The following is a 20979-nucleotide window of genomic DNA, read 5'->3' as shown; positions in this document are numbered from 1 at the left end:
TGTATGCTGACTTGAGAACAGCCTTCAATTCTTTCCTGTACATTATGTGCAAAGAATACCAGTATTTAGAATGGTGGGACCGTAACTCTACAGCATTTGTAATTTTCCTGCCAGGACTCGGCATAGAAGTGAGAATTGAAAACTAATTACATAAATCACTAAGCTTTGAAAGTTCTTTTTTTAGCATTTCTGCCTCTAGGATATGTATTCCACAAAGAGGACCTTATGACTAGCAAGAAATTAGGTAGATATATGATTAATAAGAAAGCTACCATTATTTTGCCATGTACAGTGCTCACTTTTTGCCCAAATTTTTTAGGGAAAAATAAGGATGCGCATTATACATGGGTATGATGATTACATACCATGGGTATAATAATCCCACGTATAATGCATACAAGAACATGGTGCACATACATGGCAAAATACGGTATCCCCATCGTTTAACATTAAACAGATCTCAGGATTTTTTGAACCATAAGCCTTCAACTAGATGCTCATTGCAAAGTAAGCTAAATGTCTCATGCTGCCAGTTATTTTAAGAGAGATGAAGTGAATTTGAATTTAAAGATAATGTCTAACACTAAGAAAATTGTTTTTTTCTCATTAAGATTTAAAAAGTCTTATCTGTATTATATATAGTTTAACTGGTACTAATTATGTTCTTAACTGTTTCTGATCTTTTCCTCTTGTATGATTCTCAAACCTTACTAGCTTATCTCAGGTAGGAAGCCTGCCTCTAGGCCTTTGAATTATTTCATTGCCAGAATGGATCATGGGTGGTTGGCTGTTCATTGATGTTCACTATGCCTGTGGAATCATAGTGTATGGATACTGGGATCTAGAGTGTCCCATTATCACAGCATGGCTGCTGCTGACTCAGTTTACAGTGCTCTAGAAACCCACAGGACATTCTTGAAGATGCCCTGCTGGGAACTGCTTAGGTGTTTCCTAGGTGTGTTACTTGGGTGGACCTCTTGAAGGAGAGAAATGTGTGAGATGTAATGCCTACAGTTGTGCTTATCACAGAGCCGGCACACTGGCGTTGATTCATAAACAACAGTTGTTTATCTTGGAGTTATTTTCATTGGCAGATGCCCTGAAAGATTCAAAGCTCTCTGTGAGTGAAGAATGCCCTCATTGCTTACTCAGTTCCTGCTTTTCTATTTAATGTGCTGATACCTTGGGAAAAATTTTGATACTGAATCAAAAGTAAAATTTAAGCAGTATTTTTCACCCAGAATTTCAAATAGGACATTTAGCTATGACCTGTTCTGAAGTTCCTCTGGTGATTTGGGTGTGTGTATGTCTTTGTGTAGCTGGAGGGGAAAGGAGGCAAAGAGATCAAAGCCCAGAAGTTTGGCATCCAGTTATATCAGTCATAAATAGCTTTAATAAATTCAAATACATTTTTGATTGATTGTGTGTGTAGTAGAAGTTAGCTGCTGAAAATTCAAATAGAAGTATGTGCAGAGGCAACAGGGATCACATGGGGAGTGGGTCAGGAGAGGCTGATGGAGATAAGTTTGATGGTTGATAGAGGATGATCACAAGGGTGGCAAGAGGAAGAAGAGCAAATTAGATTTTGACAGTGGAAACTTTGTGAAGATTTGTGGTGTGATCAGTGGTAGGTGTTCTTGGAACTCCAGGTTGTGTTCAGTAATGTTGGGAGCATAAAGCACCATAGGAATGGCTGGGAAAATGGGAATATGGCCCAGATAAAGAAAATCCTGAACCCTGTCTGCCACATGGTAATAAGTGTATCCATGTATGTAGCTCTGGCCAAAGACAATGTGAAACTAAGCCAAAGGTGGTTTTCAATCTTCTTCATCTCATGGCACACATAAACTAATTACTAAAATTTGGGGGCACACCAAAAATATGTACTACATTTTTTGTCTATATGACAAAGAATAGGTGTAATTTTTATTCATTTATACTAGATGGCTGTTGTTGTTTTGGGTGTTGTCATTTTTTTATTTGACAATCTAATGAGAAAGAGGTCAGTGCCCCTGATTAAATAGTCAGGTATTGCATATTTTAAAAACTCCTGTGGTACACCGGTTGAAAATTGCTGAGCTAAACAGTAGACTTGTCATAATCTTACTTGTTTTATGCCTTATATACAGATATTCTCAATGTCTGCCAATCAAGATAAGCCTAAAAATAATCTAATTCATATAAAGATACCAGCAACTGTTAAGTGTGAGGGATGAGACGGCTCTACTTTATAAAGGACATTTCATTAGTAATACTTCCAGGTTACGATGGCATACTGGTATGAACTCAAATTGGGCAGAGACCCTGTAGACATAGAAAGTAGAGGAGAAGTTTGAGAATGAGCTTAAGGAACCCTTGTCATTTTAGTGACAAAAGTAGAAAAACATAGGAGGACATTTCTGTCCTGCGTATACTATTGCCCCTGGTACAGCAGATCATGTAGGCTGTGTTTCATTTGTTTAACAGTGGTGGTTGAACATGCATTGCAGGATATGTGGCTATTTTAACATATCATATTTTAAAATTTTTATGTGGCTTCTTGGCATCACTGCCATCTACATCACAAGATACAAAGGTTAAAGTATGCTAATTGGCCAAACAGTTAAAATATCTTCCAATGGGGAGCTCAAATTCTTGAAAAACCTAATTTATAGTGCTTCAATTTAAGTTATAGAAGATTGAAATGTTTAATTATTTGGAGAATATACACAGACAACAATGAAAGCATTTTTTCAATTGAGTTTTATTTAGTGAATTTAAGTATTATGAAGTAATAAACAAATGGGACTTATTTTTGAGAACTTGTCTATGTGTTTGGAAAACAAAAATAGTTTTGATATAAAACAAAATTGAACTGTAAGAGACAGAAAAAGAAAAAATGTGTGTATGTGTCTGTTGGGAGTTGGATATGCATGTGATGAGGTTAAAATTCCCTTATTCTATATTATTTCCCTTTTTTTTAAGGTGCTGGTGAATCTGGGAAAAGTACAATTGTGAAGCAAATGAAGTAAGTAGATTTTAAAACATTATATTTGTTTTTTTATGTTTAAATGTTACTTTCCATCAAAAGAAATATTTTCTTTTTCATTTTGTCTCATTAGAATAATCCACGAAGCTGGTTATTCGGAAGAGGAATGTAAGCAGTACAAAGCAGTGGTCTACAGTAACACCATTCAGTCAATTATTGCTATCATTAGGGCCATGGGGAGGTTGAAGATAGACTTCGGTGACTCAGCTCGGGCGGTAAGTTATTAAATTCTTTGGAGTAGGCCTGATGAGTAAAAAAAATAACTTGCATAATAATACCATTCCACAAAACAGATTTATCAGCTATATCAGTATCATTTTATAAAAGGAATCAGAAGGATAGTGAGTGAAATCAGAAGCTTTAGAAGTGAGTGAACTAAGAATACACAGATTGTATAATCATCCCTTTATAGGTAGGATATTCTCCACATCCATCAGATGATTTGGATAACTCTAACCATTGCCTTATTTTCTATATATCATGTGATAATGGGTTCCTTCATATTACCATAACAATTTTAGTCATTATTACTGAGTTTAGTAAACGGCCTGTACTGGCACTCTTCTTCGAAATTTGCTTTTTATAATTTGTAATGCTGAAATGATCTAATTACTTATATTCATGCCCAAACTAGAAAGCCATCTAATCTCAAATGAAAACAGAAAAGTTGGCATGTCTTTAGAATAAGAAAATATTGGTTATTAGGAAATACATATCAGAACATCAAAGCTAAGGACAAGAACCTTAGGGGACGCACTAGTTATCAGTAAAGACACTGGAACCCAGGAGATGACGTGATAGAGTGCCGCAAGTTGGTGGTGACCTAGGCCTGTGCCTCCTCACTGGGCACAGCAGCTTGTGTTCGGTTTGACTGGAAGCAGCCCTGGCCTCCTTTCTTCTTTCCACCCACCCTGTTTGCTTGCTTACTCTGCTTATTTCAAGTTTTATTTTTTGAGTGTAGTTTTTTCTTCACTGATTTTTTTTTGCTTAATAACTCATGTAAAACTTGACCTTCCCAGAAACCTTTAACTGAATCTCTGGCTTAATTTTTAATTTTTTTCTACGAAGTAGATGTATTATTATTATTATTGCGACAACTACTTTTTTTATAGTTCCTTTGTAATTTTATGTATTCAATACGTGTGTGTGCCACCTCCCTACTAATACTGTGAAGATATTTTGTCCAAGGCTGTAACTTTTCCTTTTTGTTGTCTTAATGTCTGCTTGATACTGCTTGATATTTTTTTTTTACATAGAGGCTCAATTACTTCTTAATAGGGAAAAGAATGAGTGAAGGCAACATTAGAAAATATACATTGATCTATAAAATAAATATAGTTTAGCTTTTATAAGTTAACGTAGTATTTCTTTATAGGTTACTGAGCCATGTTAATTTTCTAAGCTTTTCTTTTTAAACAAAGCTTAGAAGCTTAGTATAATGAAGTAAAATTTTCAAATAGATTTTAATATTAATACTAATTCATAACCTTCTTCTAAATTTTCATTTATGAAACAAGATTTGATCATATCCAGACACTTTGCCTTATCTACTATCCATTCAGTATGTAACTTTCATCATTTATTCATTCAACAAATGCTTTTTGCACTCTTAGTCTTACATGGAATGCAACTACCCTTAGATAAAAGTCAAAGAATTTGTATAAATTGTAATACACACAAATTCCAATTATGATAGTTTAAATCTTTTATCAAGTTCACATATACAGTATTCTGCTTCATATCTTACATGCCATTAGAGAGGTTTTGTAGCCTCAAGGAGGTAATGAAAGGTCAAAGCAAGCAGTTTTTTATGAAGTCTTATTTTGTATTTTTCTCTCAAAGACTTGCCATTTTCTGCTTTCTAGGGGGAAAAACACAACTCTTTCTGGGCTGTAGCTGTACTCTTGTAACTGTTTACCTTCAGCCAATGCCGTGTACTACAGCCGTTGTTATTAACTTCTTCATGCAAATGTACTTGTGCTTCCACTTTGGGTTTGAACAGTCTACTCTTTGTTTTGTTGACTTGCCTCTGCACAGCTTTCAAATACTGTGAGGCTGTTGAAATTGCACTAAGAAATATGGAGAGGAATAAAACATGTCTAGGGCATCAAGAAAGGACATTGGAGCTTGGTAATGAAACATGTGAGAATATTCTAGACAAAAACAGGGAAAAAGCATACTACAAATAAGAGACAATATATTCAAAGGGTGAATATGTTTCCATTTTTATAAAGTGTTAATTCCTGGAGTATTATCCTTGAGTTGAAGTGTAACCTGATATTTTATTTTGATAGGCACCACAGATTTGCTTTCAGAAGAAAAGCAATGTTAATAGTCTTCTCTAGAAATTGTGCATCATTGTCTACTGAGTCTCACCAACTTAGATATTATCAAAATTTTAATTTCTAATACCTCTTGAGAAAAATATTCCTCTTAGTTTTTATTTTCCTGATTTTTAGTGAAGTAGGGAATCTCTTCTTTTTGTATTTCTTTTATGAACTCTTCTTAATATTCTTCACTTGATTCTGTTAAATTACTTGTCCTGTTCACATTGTTTCTTTATAGATATTAGAGATACTAAGCTCTCTTATATTTTGCAAATATTTCTAAGTATATTTACTTTACTTTTCTAAAATAGCATTTTTCTTGTTATAGAACTCTTAATCTTTTTTGCAGTCGATTCTGACTTTTATGTTGTGTCTCTCAGAGAGATATTCTTCAACTTAAAATGATTTTAAAACTACTCTTATACTTCTAGAATGTTTAATTTTATTTCTTTAGATTTATTATCTTCACCCACTTGGAAATGTTACTTGTGTCTCTTGTTAGGTGAGATCATGGGATCTAAGTATATTTTGATCATCTGGTCATCTCTTGCCTTACAGCCATTTATTATATACTCCATTTCTTTTTTTTTAATTGTGAAAGACAAATACTATATACACTCCATTTCTTAGTGACAAGAAATTGTGACCATTATCATTAAATTGGGTATATTTCTGGGCTCCATTGTTTTTTTCCGTTGATATATTCTTTTCTTTCCCAGATCACTCATTATTTATCCTCTATAGGTTTGTTTTATCATATAATAAGATGGAAATAATAAAACATTTACTTGGAAGGTTATGAAGAGTAATGACGTAATGAATATCAATTTTTACCACATGTTTTGGTCATAATAGATGCTCAATAAATGTTTGTTGCTGCTATTGTGGTTATTTGTAATAACTATACCACTGTTATCATTTTTGTCTGAATCTCACACTCACTATTTTAGTTTCTGTTGCTTCTTAGAGTTGATTGGTCTTTGGTAGCATAAGAGCATGTATCCCATTGTTGTTCTTTTATCAGAATATCAAGGTTACTATACATTTCTATTCTGGATAAAGTTGAGAATCAACTTCCCCCCATCTCTGTTGAGACAAAACACACAAAAAGCCAGTTGGTATCTTGATTGGAATTATATCTTAATATGTAGGTTAATTGAGAATTGACTAAAAAGAATTGAAATTTTAATAGATGCTGACTAATTTGCTGTGGTTTGCTTTATATTTGCCACTTACCAGATTTGCAAAACATACATTCATCATTTAAAATGAGAGAAAACAATTGTTTTTAAGAATGGCTCAGAAATCAAATTTTGTGCTTAGTATCCTTTCAAAACTTTCTCAGAATTAGAGTATTAAATCTCTGGGTAATAATGTATTGATAAATTAGATTTTTGTTTCTGATGATGTGAAACTAGGGGAGAATTATGTATGGGTGTATTAACGTGTCCAAGGCACTGCATTGCTTAAAAGTGTTGCTCAAAGTAATGGCCATGGACTAGTTTCTGTCCTTAAGCACAAGGTGAGTACAGAGAAGTAAGCCTTTAGACAGATTTGTAGCACTGACAGAGTAATTCATACATTAACTCTGATAGTTTAAGAAAGTGGGTTTATACTCTATTTCCATTTTATCATTCTAATAGTATTAGTTCTGAAATAGATTGGAAACAAAAGAAAATAAATAAAAACACAAGACCTGTCCTTAATCACAGGTAGTTTGACAGGTGCTTACTTGGAATAACTTAGGCTACAAGGAGCAGAAAAACCTTGCCTTGAGTTGACATAGCTCAACAGCAGATTCTCACCAGTGCCTCATCATGTTCCTGCATAATGGCTGCTTTTCTGGTCCTCTGATTTTGGAATTTAATTCTTTACTTAGTTATGTCTGTCTGCAGGTTTTCCAGATTGCTGTGGAGAAAGGTTGTAGCAATTTTCCTTCCTAGCAGCAGTTTAGGTCAGGGACTTTTCTTAGCACTCTAAGTAGTCAAAACTTTAGGAGTGTTACATTTAAAAAATACTGGCCAATGTATTAGTAAATTTTATTTCAATTTAACTTATACTTTCAAATTTTAGTACAGTTGTCTAATTTTTCATATCTTGATTGACTATAATTTTGTTCCTCTATGTTAGTGCTCTGTTTTATTGCTTATTCATTTACCTATTAGAGCCTTGGTGCTTCTATTATCTATTTGCTTGTTTGGAAGTACATGTGTATTAGCCTTTTCCCCACTAATTTGTATGTTTTCTTGTGTTTTGCTTGCCTTTAATCTGTCTCTTTAAAATTTTTTTAAACCTTCTCCTATTACTTCTAGAATTACATTTAAATTTAGAAACTCTCCAAACCAGAGATTTACAAGATATTCATGCTGTTTTAAAAGTATTTTAGGGGAGTAAATTTTAACATTTCTTGCATTTCTTCTTTTATCCTTCTGAAATGTATTTAGTTATATGTATGGATTAAGGGTCTACATCAGGGGTGTCAAAGTCCTTTTCACCGAGGGCCACATCAGCCTGTGGTTGCCTGCAAAGGGCTGGAATAATTTTAGGACTGTATAAATGTAACTATTCCTTAACCGTGCTAAGTAGTTGAAATTACATTCGGCCCTTTGAGGGCAACCAGGAGGCCGATGTGGCCCCCGGTGAAAAGGACTTTGACACCCCTGTTCTACATTATTCTTTTCTTCAGATGGCCATCTAATTATTTATTAATGTTCTTGTATAGTAATTTTCTTTACAAATTTACCTTGCCACCTTTGTCATATAGTAAGTTTAGATTTAGGATTTTTTACCTGTTAATCTGCATTAATACCAGACTATTTGTGGGCTTTTAATATTGATAAATGTAGCTCTCCTTCTCTGGTAGGCTTTTTCAAAATGTTTCTAGTTATTTCTACTAATTATTTTTCCAGGTGAGTGTTTGATTTTCTGTTCCGGTTTACATTTGAGAACTGAAATGACATAGGATTATATTGTTTTTGATTCTGAGAAATATTGATTGATGTGGCAAAGTGATACTAACTTTCATTTGAAATGTAACATGTGCCTCTAGCACAGTAGTTTTCACTTTCCTGCAGTTCATATATTGATTATCATATTTCTGTATTTCTTTTAACAGCAGATTCAATTGTCTATATAAAGAACACTTCAACATTATTCATTTTATTAATTGAAAATAAAAATATACATTTTCAAGATTCATAAATATATACATAAAAGTTGTATTTGAGTAACACATTGTAATTTATCTTTCTTACATAATGAAGTTGATACTGCAGTTTAGTTAGAATATTTGCCATCTGCAATTTAGTTAAAATTAGATTATTTTAGTTTCAGGCTTTTCACCCCTTTTAAGCAGTGCTATGGGAAAAAAGGAAAATGACTGCCTATTTCCTTGTTTCACTCACTTTTTACTTTGATTACATTTGTGTCTTTAGAAAAAAACATTTTACACTAATGTATGTCTTAGGCAAAGCAATCCGTTAATATCTGGGATTGCCACCATGAATTGGTGACTCCTCTAAAGTTCTCAGGATTTACTTAAGAGTGCACTAACTTAGAAGAAAGCAGAGAGCTGTTTTCCTGTGTGCTGTCCAGGATCAATGAAATAATTGAGTTCAGCCATTAAAACAAAAGATTCCCTTACATATATCAATCATGACATCAATGTATTATCCTTGTGTCCACAAATTCAGGGGTACCACTATTTTTTAAGACTCTATCATCATATTTTTCAATTTCTATTGCAGAAGTGCTTTCTGGTGTTTTCTATTTAAACTCTTAATCTCATTAATAAATCTATCTGCTATATTACAAGAAAAAATCGTTAAGCCTGTGCTTAAAAACTGCTCTCTCTCACTCCCCCTCCTTTGTTTTAGATGGCTTTCCTTGTTAAGTGTTCTTATGGAATTGAAATCTGATATCTTTTTCTTCGTACTTTAAATGATCCTTATTTAATATGTCAGAAGACAGCTATCATGATCCTTCAGTCTCTCTTCCCCATCCTGGGCAGACTCTTTGGAATTCTTATAAAGTGCGTGATAGCTTCAGATAAAATGTACTGTCACTAAATAAATACAGTGTGTCAAGTGTTCCCTGACCATCAGTGGGAATACAGGCCATATGATGTTTCTTGACATACTACCATTTTACATTTCTTTTGCTGAATTACCAAAGCATGCCATTATATAAAAAGGAACTTAATTCTCTAACCTACCTGATTTTCACTTAGTTCTTAGTAATTTGAAAACATTTACTTGGCTACATCCAAGGATTTTTCTTGCCACTCACACTTGCCTGGCAAGTAACATGTCTTTCTTTTTAACATCACAGATAAGTCCCTATAAACAACTTTACTAACCTGTAGCCATTCTGACTCAATTCTAGTACTTTTCTTTAACAATTCCTGTCCTTTTTCTACCCTGTGTTACACTGTTCTGGTATACTCTTGTTGAGTATACTCTTGTTTATAAGTATTTCTAAAGTACTTTCCTGCTTAAATTTATTACCTTAGCACTCACCTACAAATATCTAAATGTCCTGCTAATGACTTGGAAATAAATATTTCTAATTAGTTTTTCAAGGGAAAGAGACTGCGTTTTATGAAGAGACATTTTTGAATGTCACAGAGAGTCTGGTTCATCAGTACATCTTACTGAGTTCCTCATGTCTTTTCTTTAGGTGTCCTCCTAGAAAGTGTGAGGACAATGTGATTTTATAACCCATGCCAAAGGATATTAGGCTTTTCTATCAAGAAATTGTCTTGCAATTGAATAAAATATATCATAATGAAAGCTCCTTTAAAGATTCACTAAGTGAAAAGTAATTTTCTAAAATAAAATGGAAAATTTGATGTTTAACAAAAATCACCAAATTTAGAAATATCTCGTATATATATGTAATTATTAGGAAAAGTGAATAACTGTTTACTGGAATTAGTAAATAATGCTAAGAATGACTTGAAACCATGTTAATGTTAGGGTGTATCACATAACATGTGTTGCTTACATTCCTTTCTCTTGTGATTTACTAAAAAGTGAAACATATGCTCTACTAACATGTTCCCATGCTGAGAGACTTCATTATTTTTCATGATGGTTCCATTGGAAAATATTTCACAAATTGGCAGCAAAATGAATTTATATTGTCACCTAGTACCCTCTACTAGTCTACTCTACTGTCTCTACCCTCTACTGTCACCAAATTCTCTTCTATACACCTCATCATGTGTACTATCACTTTATTAACATTTACTATAATACTCTGAAAAAATGTCCTTTGAGAAAAATTAGGGATCATCTACCCAGTTAACATAGAGCTACGTGTCTCAGGCTAAAGAGAATCTCTGTGAAGGTAGCAACTTCACACCCCCCCCTATTTTTGGATTAACCATGTTATTTCCTAAAGACTAGAGTTGTGTTACCCAACACTGTAGCTGCTACTCACATATGTCTGGTTACTGAGTATTTGAAAAATGTCTAGTCTAAATTGACTAGATATGTATCAAAAGAATATGAAATGCCTCAATAATTTTATACTGATAACATCTTGAAATGCTATTTTATGTATAGGTTAAATAAAATATATTATCAAAATAATTTAACTTTTTTCACTTAAATGTCACTATTAGAAAACTTAGAATTTCATCAGCAGCTTATGATATATTTCTTTCAGACAGCACTGGCCCAGTGTACTTGATTACCTGTGGGCAAAGAATAACTGTACATATTTGTAATCTCAAATTTTAAGGACATTTAATTAACTCTGTATACATAGTATTTATTTAAATTCTTTTGCATTCTTTTTCTACATACATCATGATTATTTGCATTCCAAAGCTGTGCCTATTTCTTATACCTGCATAAGCAAACACCTGCCCTAACCTCCTGGCCCATTGATTTTAACGGATGGTAGTCTCCTTTATCCACAGGGGATACTTTTCAGGACCCCTAGTGGATACTTGAAATTATGGTTAGTATCATACGCTGTGTATACTATGTTTTTCCAATGTATACATACTTAAGATAAAGTTTAACATATACTAGATGCAGTAAGAGATTAACAACAATAATTAATAACAAAATAGAACATTATAAAAATACACTATATACATTAAAAGTTATGTGAGTGTGGTCTCTTTCTCTACCTCTCAAAATCTTATTGTACTGTATTTACCCTCCTTGTGATGATGTGAAGGGATAAAATGCCTATGTGATGAGATGAAGTGAGGTGAGTGAAACAGGCACTGCGATGTGGCATTAGGCTACTGCTGACTTTCTGATGATAATTCAAGAGGATCAACTCCTTCAGATGGTGCTGGATCATGGAGCCATGACGACGTCAGTGGTTGGGAAAATTTTATATTTTCAGGCCACAGTTGATCATGGGTAACTGAAACTGCAGATAAGGGAGATTACTATATACATACTTTAATATCTTCTGAAAATCTCAGGTCATTCCATGAAATTAGTTTTGCTTATTCCATACCAATTTCTCCTTTTCTGAATTATTTTGCTTCTGTAAAGAATATCAGAAAGCTAACATTTAATTAGATTCCATCTTAAAATAATCTCTAACAGTATGGTTATATTTCTTAGACACATTTTTGGGAGGGGTGGCAAAGCATACATTCATCTTCTGTTTTCTCAAAAGTGATAATCTTTAGTGTATAACAGACTATCAATGGATGGGTGGTTAATAACTGTAAGGATGGCTATACTTCCAGCTCCCTAGTGCCTTGATAGCTAGCACAAAACCACAGAATGTAGTCTCATGATTTAAGATTACGCTCTTTCGAATGAGTCAACTTTTTAAAGTGGTGTGTTAGAGAAAAAAAAATTATTCTTGCCCTGGTCAGGTGATTCAGTTGGTGAGAGCATCATCCTGATATGCCAGAATTGCGTGTTCATCCCCAGTCAGGACACATACAAGAATCAACCAATAAATACATACATAAGTGGAACAACAAATTGATGTTTCTCTCTCGTTCCCTCTCTCTCTCTAAAATCAATAAATAAAAATGTTAAGAAAAGGAAATTCACTTTATTTTCACTTTTTGTTATCTATAATGCCCACTTTGTACTTTTTATCTGTAAAGTATCCTTTTTCACTTTTTTTTAAATGGTCTTTGAATGCTCAGGATGATGCCCGTCAACTCTTTGTGCTTGCTGGAGCTGCCGAAGAAGGTTTTATGACTGCAGAACTTGCTGGGGTTATAAAGAGATTGTGGAAAGACAGTGGTGTACAAGCCTGTTTCAACAGATCCCGGGAGTACCAGCTTAATGATTCTGCAGCATAGTAAGTAATCATAACTTCAGAACTAAACTATCATGAATAATTACTTGCAAGTCAAATATACCTCCAAGTCAATTTTATTGCAGAATTGGTTGACACATTCTTACATAGTTCAGGATATTCAGAATGACAGTGTTTTAAAACTTTCTTTTCTGTATGTTTGCAGATGTATGTTTGTGTTGTTATTTCCTTGGGGTTCAAAAGTGTCCCGAGAGACTCATGCTTTATGTAACTCTAACTGAAACATGTAGAATGGGACTGTTTCCAGTATACTTCCAAGAAAGTAATGGGAACTTCCCTTAGTTCAGTCTGAATGAGGGTGTATCTCTACTCTGCCTGGGACTAGCCAAATGGGAGGGCAACTGATTTGGGTTATTTTCATGATACTAATGGTGCCCGAGAAGAGTTACTTGTCCAGTGACAGGCACCTTGAATAACATGTACCCCCTTTGAAGGGGACACATGGTGATTCCAAGACATTTTCTCACTGAGTAAAATAGCTCTACACTTGAAAATTCTGAATTGTATGTACCCTTTTGCATTAGATATTGCTTACAGATACCTAAGTAGTTTTCTGGAAGAAAAGTCTGCCCTGATTTTCCAGATGGTGGCCCAGAAAGTTTGTAAAGCAAGTTGCAGTAGAACCTAGTTGGGAAGCATTCTGTTTGGTGATCTACATAGAATAAAAAATCATTGGTTTACATAATTGGCACACATACTAAAAAATGCCGAGTATAATATGAGTAGCATTAATTGGCCTTAAAACATCTATGGCCATACCACCCCGAACGTGCCTGATCACATCTAATTGGCCTTAAAACATACGCCGTGCTTTCACTTTACTTTCCAAGTTTGTTCCATTTTCTTGACAGAGCTATTGGCTCTTAGGAACACAGGTGAGCATTAGATTGACAGTCACAAGTGCTAAAGGATCTGTGTAAGTATACATGTTTTGCCACAGTGAAAAACATGACAATGCTTATTGTGTAGTGTGTCATTTATTGCACATCAGAGAACCCGGTGTGTGTTACATGAATGGTTTAGCGTGAATGATAATATTTCTTACAGAACATGTAGCCCGTCTCTCCAACTGGTGTCACTTCCACTAAGAAATAGTCCTTGACTCATTGAGTAGCTCTTTGCCTCCTTGTTTTATGTACTCATTAACATGATATATTTTCTTTCATAACACTCACAGATTTACATTTATTTTCAATTCAGCTAATTTTTACTTATATTAAGACTACTTATTTTCTATTTTTTCCACTATACTGTAAATTCTTTAAAGTCTGTTTTTGTCTAGTGTTCTATCTCCATTGCCTGACTCATAGCCATCACTCAATATGCCCTTGCTTAGTAATGAATGTGTTAATAAACCAGACTTTACAGAGGCTAGAAGAGAAATTGGAGGAAAATTACTTAGAGCAAGAACACAAGTCTTAGACCATCATAATATTGCTTTGGTACCACAAGTGCCTGCAGGACAGTCTAAATGAGAATCACTGTTAAGGTGAGAAGATTGCTCTGAGCTGAGCCCAACAAGAGGAGTTATTTCAGTAACTTAGGGGACAGTAGATTGAAATATGTTTCCCCATCTGGGGTGGTATTCCTGGATTCCTCAGTCCATTCACCAAGACTGTCTCTTGTGTACAATGCTTAGACATGAAAGAGAAAATACAGAGTCTGGCAGAAGTAACTCCAGTGTGAGTGTGTTTGGTAGAGTAATAATATGGTGTAATAATTTAGAGTTTTAATTTGAACATTTTACCTAAAATATCATATGCTGTGTTGAGTGTGATACTGTTATGCTACAGAGTTATATGCTTATGATTTTGTAATAAAAAAGAAACATTTTTTGTGCCGGACCCTATATATTGCTTTGGCTCCCCAGTATTTCATTACTGGTGGTTCTGACCTTAGATAATGGAGTCATTTTTCAAGAATGAAGAAAGTCATAGAAATGTTTTTCTTTGTAGTGAATACAAGGCATTTGTATTTTTCAGTTTTTGACTGGAGAAGGGGGATGCTACAAAGTTGCCCATTAAGACTAACCACCAATTTACACTTTAAATTTCTGAACATTTAAAACAATTGGAATTTTTCACAGTGCCTATTTTTGTCTTGTTGAAATATAAATGAGCATTATGTTTAAACTATTACAATTATAGCAATTTTAAGCACAGAAATGTACTTAGGAACAGTCAGAAAATTTTAAGTAAAATAGCTTTGTATTTCATACGGACAGTTAGCAAAATCTTGTCATGAACTGTTTAGTTTGTTTATTAAGTCAGATTTTTCTATAGTAAGGTATAACATATATGTGGAATTTTAAAAAATTTTTTCCTTTTGAAAAATGTTTTTTGAATGTAAACAAATGTCTTACACATTAAATATCAAGAAATATTCATTACTGATTACAAGTAAGGCTCTAATACTAAATTTAAAACACAGATAAAGTACTGAGGGATTATCACCAATGCAATAAGATTCTTTTAAATTAACAAAATAATCTTTTTTTTAAGATTTCATTTATTTATTTTTAGAGAGAGAAGGGAGGGAGATAGAGAGAGATACATTAATGTGCAGTTGCTGGGGTCATGGCCTGCAGCCCAGGCGTGTACCCTGACTGGGAATCAAACCTGCGACACTTTGGTTCACAGCCCACACTCAATCCACTGAACCACACCAGCCAAGGCTACAAAATAATCTTAAAAGAATCTTAATTAATAATAAGATTCTTTTAAATTAAGTGCAATACAGATAATTCAAGCTATTATCTCTCTGTGTATTCTTGTATGTCGACACCAGATACATGTACTTAACCGTCTAAAACATTTTTACTAGTTTAGTGTTTGTCTAATTTTCCAGGTCCATCCCCAATGAATCAAATATTTATTGAGCTCTTTTTGTTTGAAAGACCCCATTCTAGATGGCTAAGGAACAGTTCCAGAGGATAACATTAGTTAAAGTTGCAGTAGGTGGTGCCTCTCTGCACCTAAACTTATTTTCTAAATTGTCTTTCACATTCTGCCCCAGTTACTGCAGAGCACTGCAGGGATACTCTCCACATTCAGCTGACCTTAGGATTAATTCCAGACTTCTTGTTTTAGGTTGTACATAGCCTGTTAGTGGCCTTATTTTCTGAGAAACAAGATGTGGTTACTCCTGCCCTCATACCGGTTTACTGCTTGTCCTGATGTGAATGATGTTCCTTTGTTTCTGTCCCATCATTCAGATTTCTGTTTATACCCCTCATTATCCACAAATCCTTCTTTAACTACTCAGGTTCACATTAATCTCTGCATATGTGGACTTTCTCTAACATGGATTGTACTACATAATTTGATGCAAATTATACAAAATAGTTGCATGGTATTTCAGCACCATATTTTTATATCAACATATTTGGCATTATTGGCAGAGAGTATTGAATGAGTGATTAAAATCAATTAGAAGTAAAATTTGAATATTGCTTTAGAAAGCCAGTAAAATTCAGAATAAAGGGTTACATGTAATGTTTTTCTATATGTAACTGAAGACTGGTTGAAAAGGAACAACATTGAATTTAGCTTTTGGCCAGAGGTTTCTTCACTATCTGCTCAAAAACTAACTTTCTAAATCCTCAACAAAAGAGTAATGTCTGGAACATAAACACAGCACTGCATCAAAAAAAAAAAAAGAAAGAATTTTTAAAAAGAAACACATGGTGTGTAGTTTATTTAGATATTTTTAAAGAAGTTACTATTGGTCTGTTTTCTTTGCCAACAAGGAGAATTACTAATTACTGTCCTCCAGGAACAAAGCCCATAACATTTAAAAAATGTTCTGAGAGTTTTGTGGCTGGAGAGGTATAAACATGTTCATTCAGTGGGGACTCATGAAAGATACAAACTTAAATTGGTTGTATTACATCATTACATAGAATATAAAAACTTCCAGTAACTTGGAATATTGCATGCATCAAAATATCTTACTCTGATTTAGATGATCTTTATTGACTATATTAATTACTAGTGTGTTGTTTTATTGTTTATGTTTTTAGCTATTTGAACGACTTGGACAGAATAGCTCAGCCAAATTACATCCCAACTCAACAAGATGTTCTCAGAACTCGAGTGAAAACTACAGGAATTGTTGAAACCCATTTTACTTTCAAAGATCTTCACTTTAAGTGAGTAACTTCAAAGCATATGATTTATAAGTAAGTTGTGAAACACATTATTTAGGAAAAGGGTATAATTATAAAAGTTGAAACAAATTTGAGTTGGAAATTATAAAAAAAAATTTCTCAGATGATTGCACAAAAGGATTTTGGGATGAAAGAGGGCAAGAAACATTCTTAGGAATATTTATGTTTGACAACAAATAGCTTTGCCAGTTCCTTTTGCCCATATTTTTCACAGTGATTTAAATAAAAGTAGTTGTTGGCTTTTATTTCTAAATGGCAAATACTGATACTGTATATTTTGGGAAATCTCTGCCATCAATTTTTAGGTAGAAAGATGGGGTTTTACTGGTGGAATATATGTTTATTTAGGGAAATACTAAAAATGAAGAGCACCCTTTAAAGATTTTTCTTGAAAATTTTTATTCATGCAAACTGATGTGATGAAAAAATGCTTATTTATTTAGGGTGTACTGATTATTAACATACTGAGGTCTGAGCAGGGAGGCACTGCATTGTATTGGCCTTCAGAAGTAGAGGTATGCTGGAGTTAATTTTGTCTAGTTTGCTCATGTTTTAATGAACCAGGCTCCAGGGAGTTTAGGTAAACATTACATTCAGATTTACAGAGCTGTGTTTTCCTTTTTCCAATAACAATTTTCAAAGTATGTCCAATACTGCTGGACTTTGCTTCATTTAATTCTAATGGTCTGAAAAGTAATGATGATAAAGCAGAATTTCTGAAAGCATCTTATAAAAGGTTCCAAATCAAAGATAAATAAAACAAGAATCATCAGCTCATGGCTTAAAGAAGCTGACAGTTACAAGTTGTTGGAAGCATAGTTAAATATATGCAACTATTCTTTTGATTCGCTCTAATATTTCAAATAGATTTGTTATTATCATTTGTCATTAATTTATACCACATTCAGTGGTTCATATAATTAATTGAGTTTTCCAGAAAATTTAATTTCAATTTTCCATGGCAGCTTTCCTTCAAAAAACAAACATTGCCTGCTTAAACAGAGGTACAGACTGTAATTACTGTATCTGACCTTGTGAACTTTGTGCTGTAACACATAGTGCAGTTTTGTATATGCTTTTATTTTCTGTTTTCCTGTATTATAAGCTGTTACTGGACATTTTTTGTTGTCTGTCATTGTCTTTTATTGAAATCATTTACCTTCTTTTAGTTAGCTTACTACTTCTAGAATATTAAGTGACCAAACTCAGGAATATTAAAATATCATTTTAAATAATTTAAGATGCCTTATCTGAGATCTATTGTCATTTATCTTAAAATTATGAAATCATGTTAATTATAAGGAAGTTCAGTTAGAATGAGGCTTTAATGTTTGTTTCTTTAAAATCTAGTGCATCTTAGATTTTGATCTTCTTGCTTTTTGTTTATTTATATCAATTTAAAGACGATGCTCTGTAGCAAATTTAAATTATCTTCAGATAATGGTTTTAATCTAAGCATGTAGCTCAAAGAGAAAAATGTATGGGTTTTGAGTTAGCAAGTTAAGAATTTTATACTCAGGCTCCTATTACTAAGCAGACAAGCTTGGTTAAGATTCTTTTTTTTTTTTTTTTTTTAAGATTTATTTAATTTTAGGGAGAGATGGGAGGGAGAAAGAGAGGAAGAGAAACATCATTGTGTGTTTGCCTGTCCTGTGTCCCCTACTGGGGACCTGGCCCACTACCCAGGCATGTGCCCTGATTGGGAATTGAACCAGTGACCATTTGGGTCACAGGCAGATACTCAATCCACTGAGCCACACCAGCCAGGGCTGGTTAAGATTCAAAACAGAGAGTGTTACCATTGTGCCTGTTGTCAGAAGTTTAAACATAAAATGAGTTATTTCCTATGAAAGAGATGTTGTAAAAGTGAGAGCTCTATAAATGGTAAGACATGGCAATGGTAAATGCTAAGTCAGTCATTTGGTACTTGAGGCAATCTAACTGTAAAGTCATTATTAATCTGGGTAGACTCACCTTAAATGTTCACTTCAGACCATACTCTTCCCTGCTAGCCTGAGTTTCTCAGTTGTCATTTCAGTATCAGGCAAGTACTGGGATCAGTTGTTTCTCACCATGATCCCTCCAGAAGTCTATTTATCTCATTCTGTTTTGTCTCTTCAGGTGAGGTAGAATGGCATAGGGTGTATTTAGTTATTGTTTTCACTTGCTGACTTAAACATAGGTTTGTCAAGAACTTCAGATAAACTTGGTCTTATTTTGGATTTGAAAATTCTTTTAAATCACTATCATTGCTAACATATGGTTCCAGATTTGCTTTTTATATGTTAAATGAGCCTCAGAAGAATGAGGGCAGAAACGGAATAGTTCTACTGGGATCTCTTGGATGTGGTTATCATGTGTGTGTTTTGTGTTGTAATTCATTATCTAATTTTAACTGCTCATGTAAAATCTAAATTTCACTTCTTTTGTAGGATGATTGGAATTAAATTCAAAATGAAGCAATAAGACATTATTCTTTAAGAATTTATCTTATCACTTTGGTGACTAGGCAGGCATACATGGATTGTTTTGCTTTAAAGAATTAACAGCTTTATTTTACTATGAAATTTTTGCCAAATATAGAATTAAAGCATCCCTTCTACTATAAAATGATTATATTATAAGGCAAATATATGTTTATTTTCTATAGTAATATAAATGTGTAGTAGGTTTTGGAGTGCGGTGTCATATTTATAGGGTTGATTTCCTTGTATGGCCCACCAGCTCTGTATCAGTCAGTCCTGGTCGTAATGAGCGGTATCAGATGACGGTCTATGAGGGTCAGCCAGCAAGCACATCTCAGATCTCCAGTATTTCTTTCCCTCTTCCACCACTCCTCCAAAAAGAGACACCTAAGAAAACTCAAATTCAATCCCTGTCGGATGCTAGTCAGAAGTCTCATATTTTCATATGAAGAACATTTTATCATTTTGTTCTGGTTTTGATTAATTTTTTTAAAAAAAATAGAAGTTTGGAATTTGCAGGTAATTGTAATGTATGTGTGAAACAATGAATAATGCTGTATGCACAACCCTATCATTTGTAGTATCAGTTCTTAGTCATTTTTGCTCCTTGCTGAAGAACTAGACCAGTGACTTCAAAGTGCAGTCCTCAGAGCGGCAGCGTCGGCACCATCCAGCGCTGATTCTGCTGTGCTCTGAAGTTGGACAAGCACCGGCCTGGATGAAAGGTTCTTTCTTTATGACCAGTATATGAACGATCCTCATTTATTTCTAATTTATATAAATTGAAGAGATTTCTTCTGTTGTCAGATGACCTAATTTTCAAGTTAAAGCTTTTTTATATTTACTATTTCAGTAGCATAACTTGAAGACCTGGATCTTTAACATGGTAATGCTAGTCTATTATTACTTGAAATTTTTAAAATATTCTGTAAACACAGTTCATTTATTTACTCAACAAATATTTATGAAGTACATGTGTATGCCCAGTGTAGGTGATATAAAATGACTGAAATAAACCAACTTTTTGTCTTTATACTGTTAAGCAGGGTGAGATAAATAAATATTCAGGAGATGATAGCTGCTATCGTGAATAAGAAAGCAAGGTGAGGGGATGTATTGGTTTCCTAGGGCTGCTGTAACAAATACCACCAAGTCGGCAGCATAAAGCAGCAGGAGTGTATTCTTCCACAGTTGTGGAGGGCTGGCCATTTGTGGGCAGTGTCAGCAGGGCTCTGCTCCTTCTGGAGGCTGGAGGAAAGAAACCTCCCTTGCCTCTTCCTAGCTTCTGGTGGTGGTCGATAGTCCTTGGTGTTCCTTGGCTTGCAGCCACATTACTCCAATTTTTGCCCTTTGTCACATTGCCTTCTCTTCTGTGTGTGTCTGGTTCCTCTCTGCTTAATAGTCTATTCTTTGGTTTCTCTCTTTCTTTTTGCATTTTGCTGTAGGAGCAAGGAGAAATAAGGCTGGAGCTTGAACACTTAGCTTGGAAATTTCCTTAGTGAAATATCTAAGTTCATCCCTTACAAATTCTACCTTACTCCCACAGCTAGAAAACAGTTAAATTAAGCAAGGTTTTTTTTTTTACTGCTTTTAAAAAATAAAGGAATTATCTCCTGTCCAGTGTCTAATTACATGTTTCTCATTTCCTTCAGAGAAGCCTCAAAAATATCTCCAACATTC

The 20979-nt window shown here is 34.0% G+C and overlaps 1 protein-coding gene across 1 annotated transcript in view; it reads left to right on the top strand.

Moving 5' to 3' along the window:
* The window catches only part of GNAI1 (G protein subunit alpha i1), an 81524-nt gene that overhangs the window by 46516 nt on the left and 14029 nt on the right, over positions 1–20979 (top strand). The window contains exons 2-5 of the mRNA XM_028525433.2: positions 2965–3007; positions 3102–3243; positions 12491–12648; positions 16688–16816. Coding sequence (XP_028381234.1) covers positions 2965–3007; positions 3102–3243; positions 12491–12648; positions 16688–16816 — 472 coding nt within the window. The remainder of the gene's footprint in view (positions 1–2964; positions 3008–3101; positions 3244–12490; positions 12649–16687; positions 16817–20979) is intronic.

The sequence above is a fragment of the Phyllostomus discolor genome, chromosome 10 (assembly GCF_004126475.2).
Source record: "Phyllostomus discolor isolate MPI-MPIP mPhyDis1 chromosome 10, mPhyDis1.pri.v3, whole genome shotgun sequence".
Taxonomy (NCBI): domain Eukaryota; kingdom Metazoa; phylum Chordata; class Mammalia; order Chiroptera; family Phyllostomidae; genus Phyllostomus; species Phyllostomus discolor.
The sequence above is the reverse complement of the archived record's forward strand: the minus strand, read 5'-3'. Positions and strand labels throughout refer to the sequence as shown.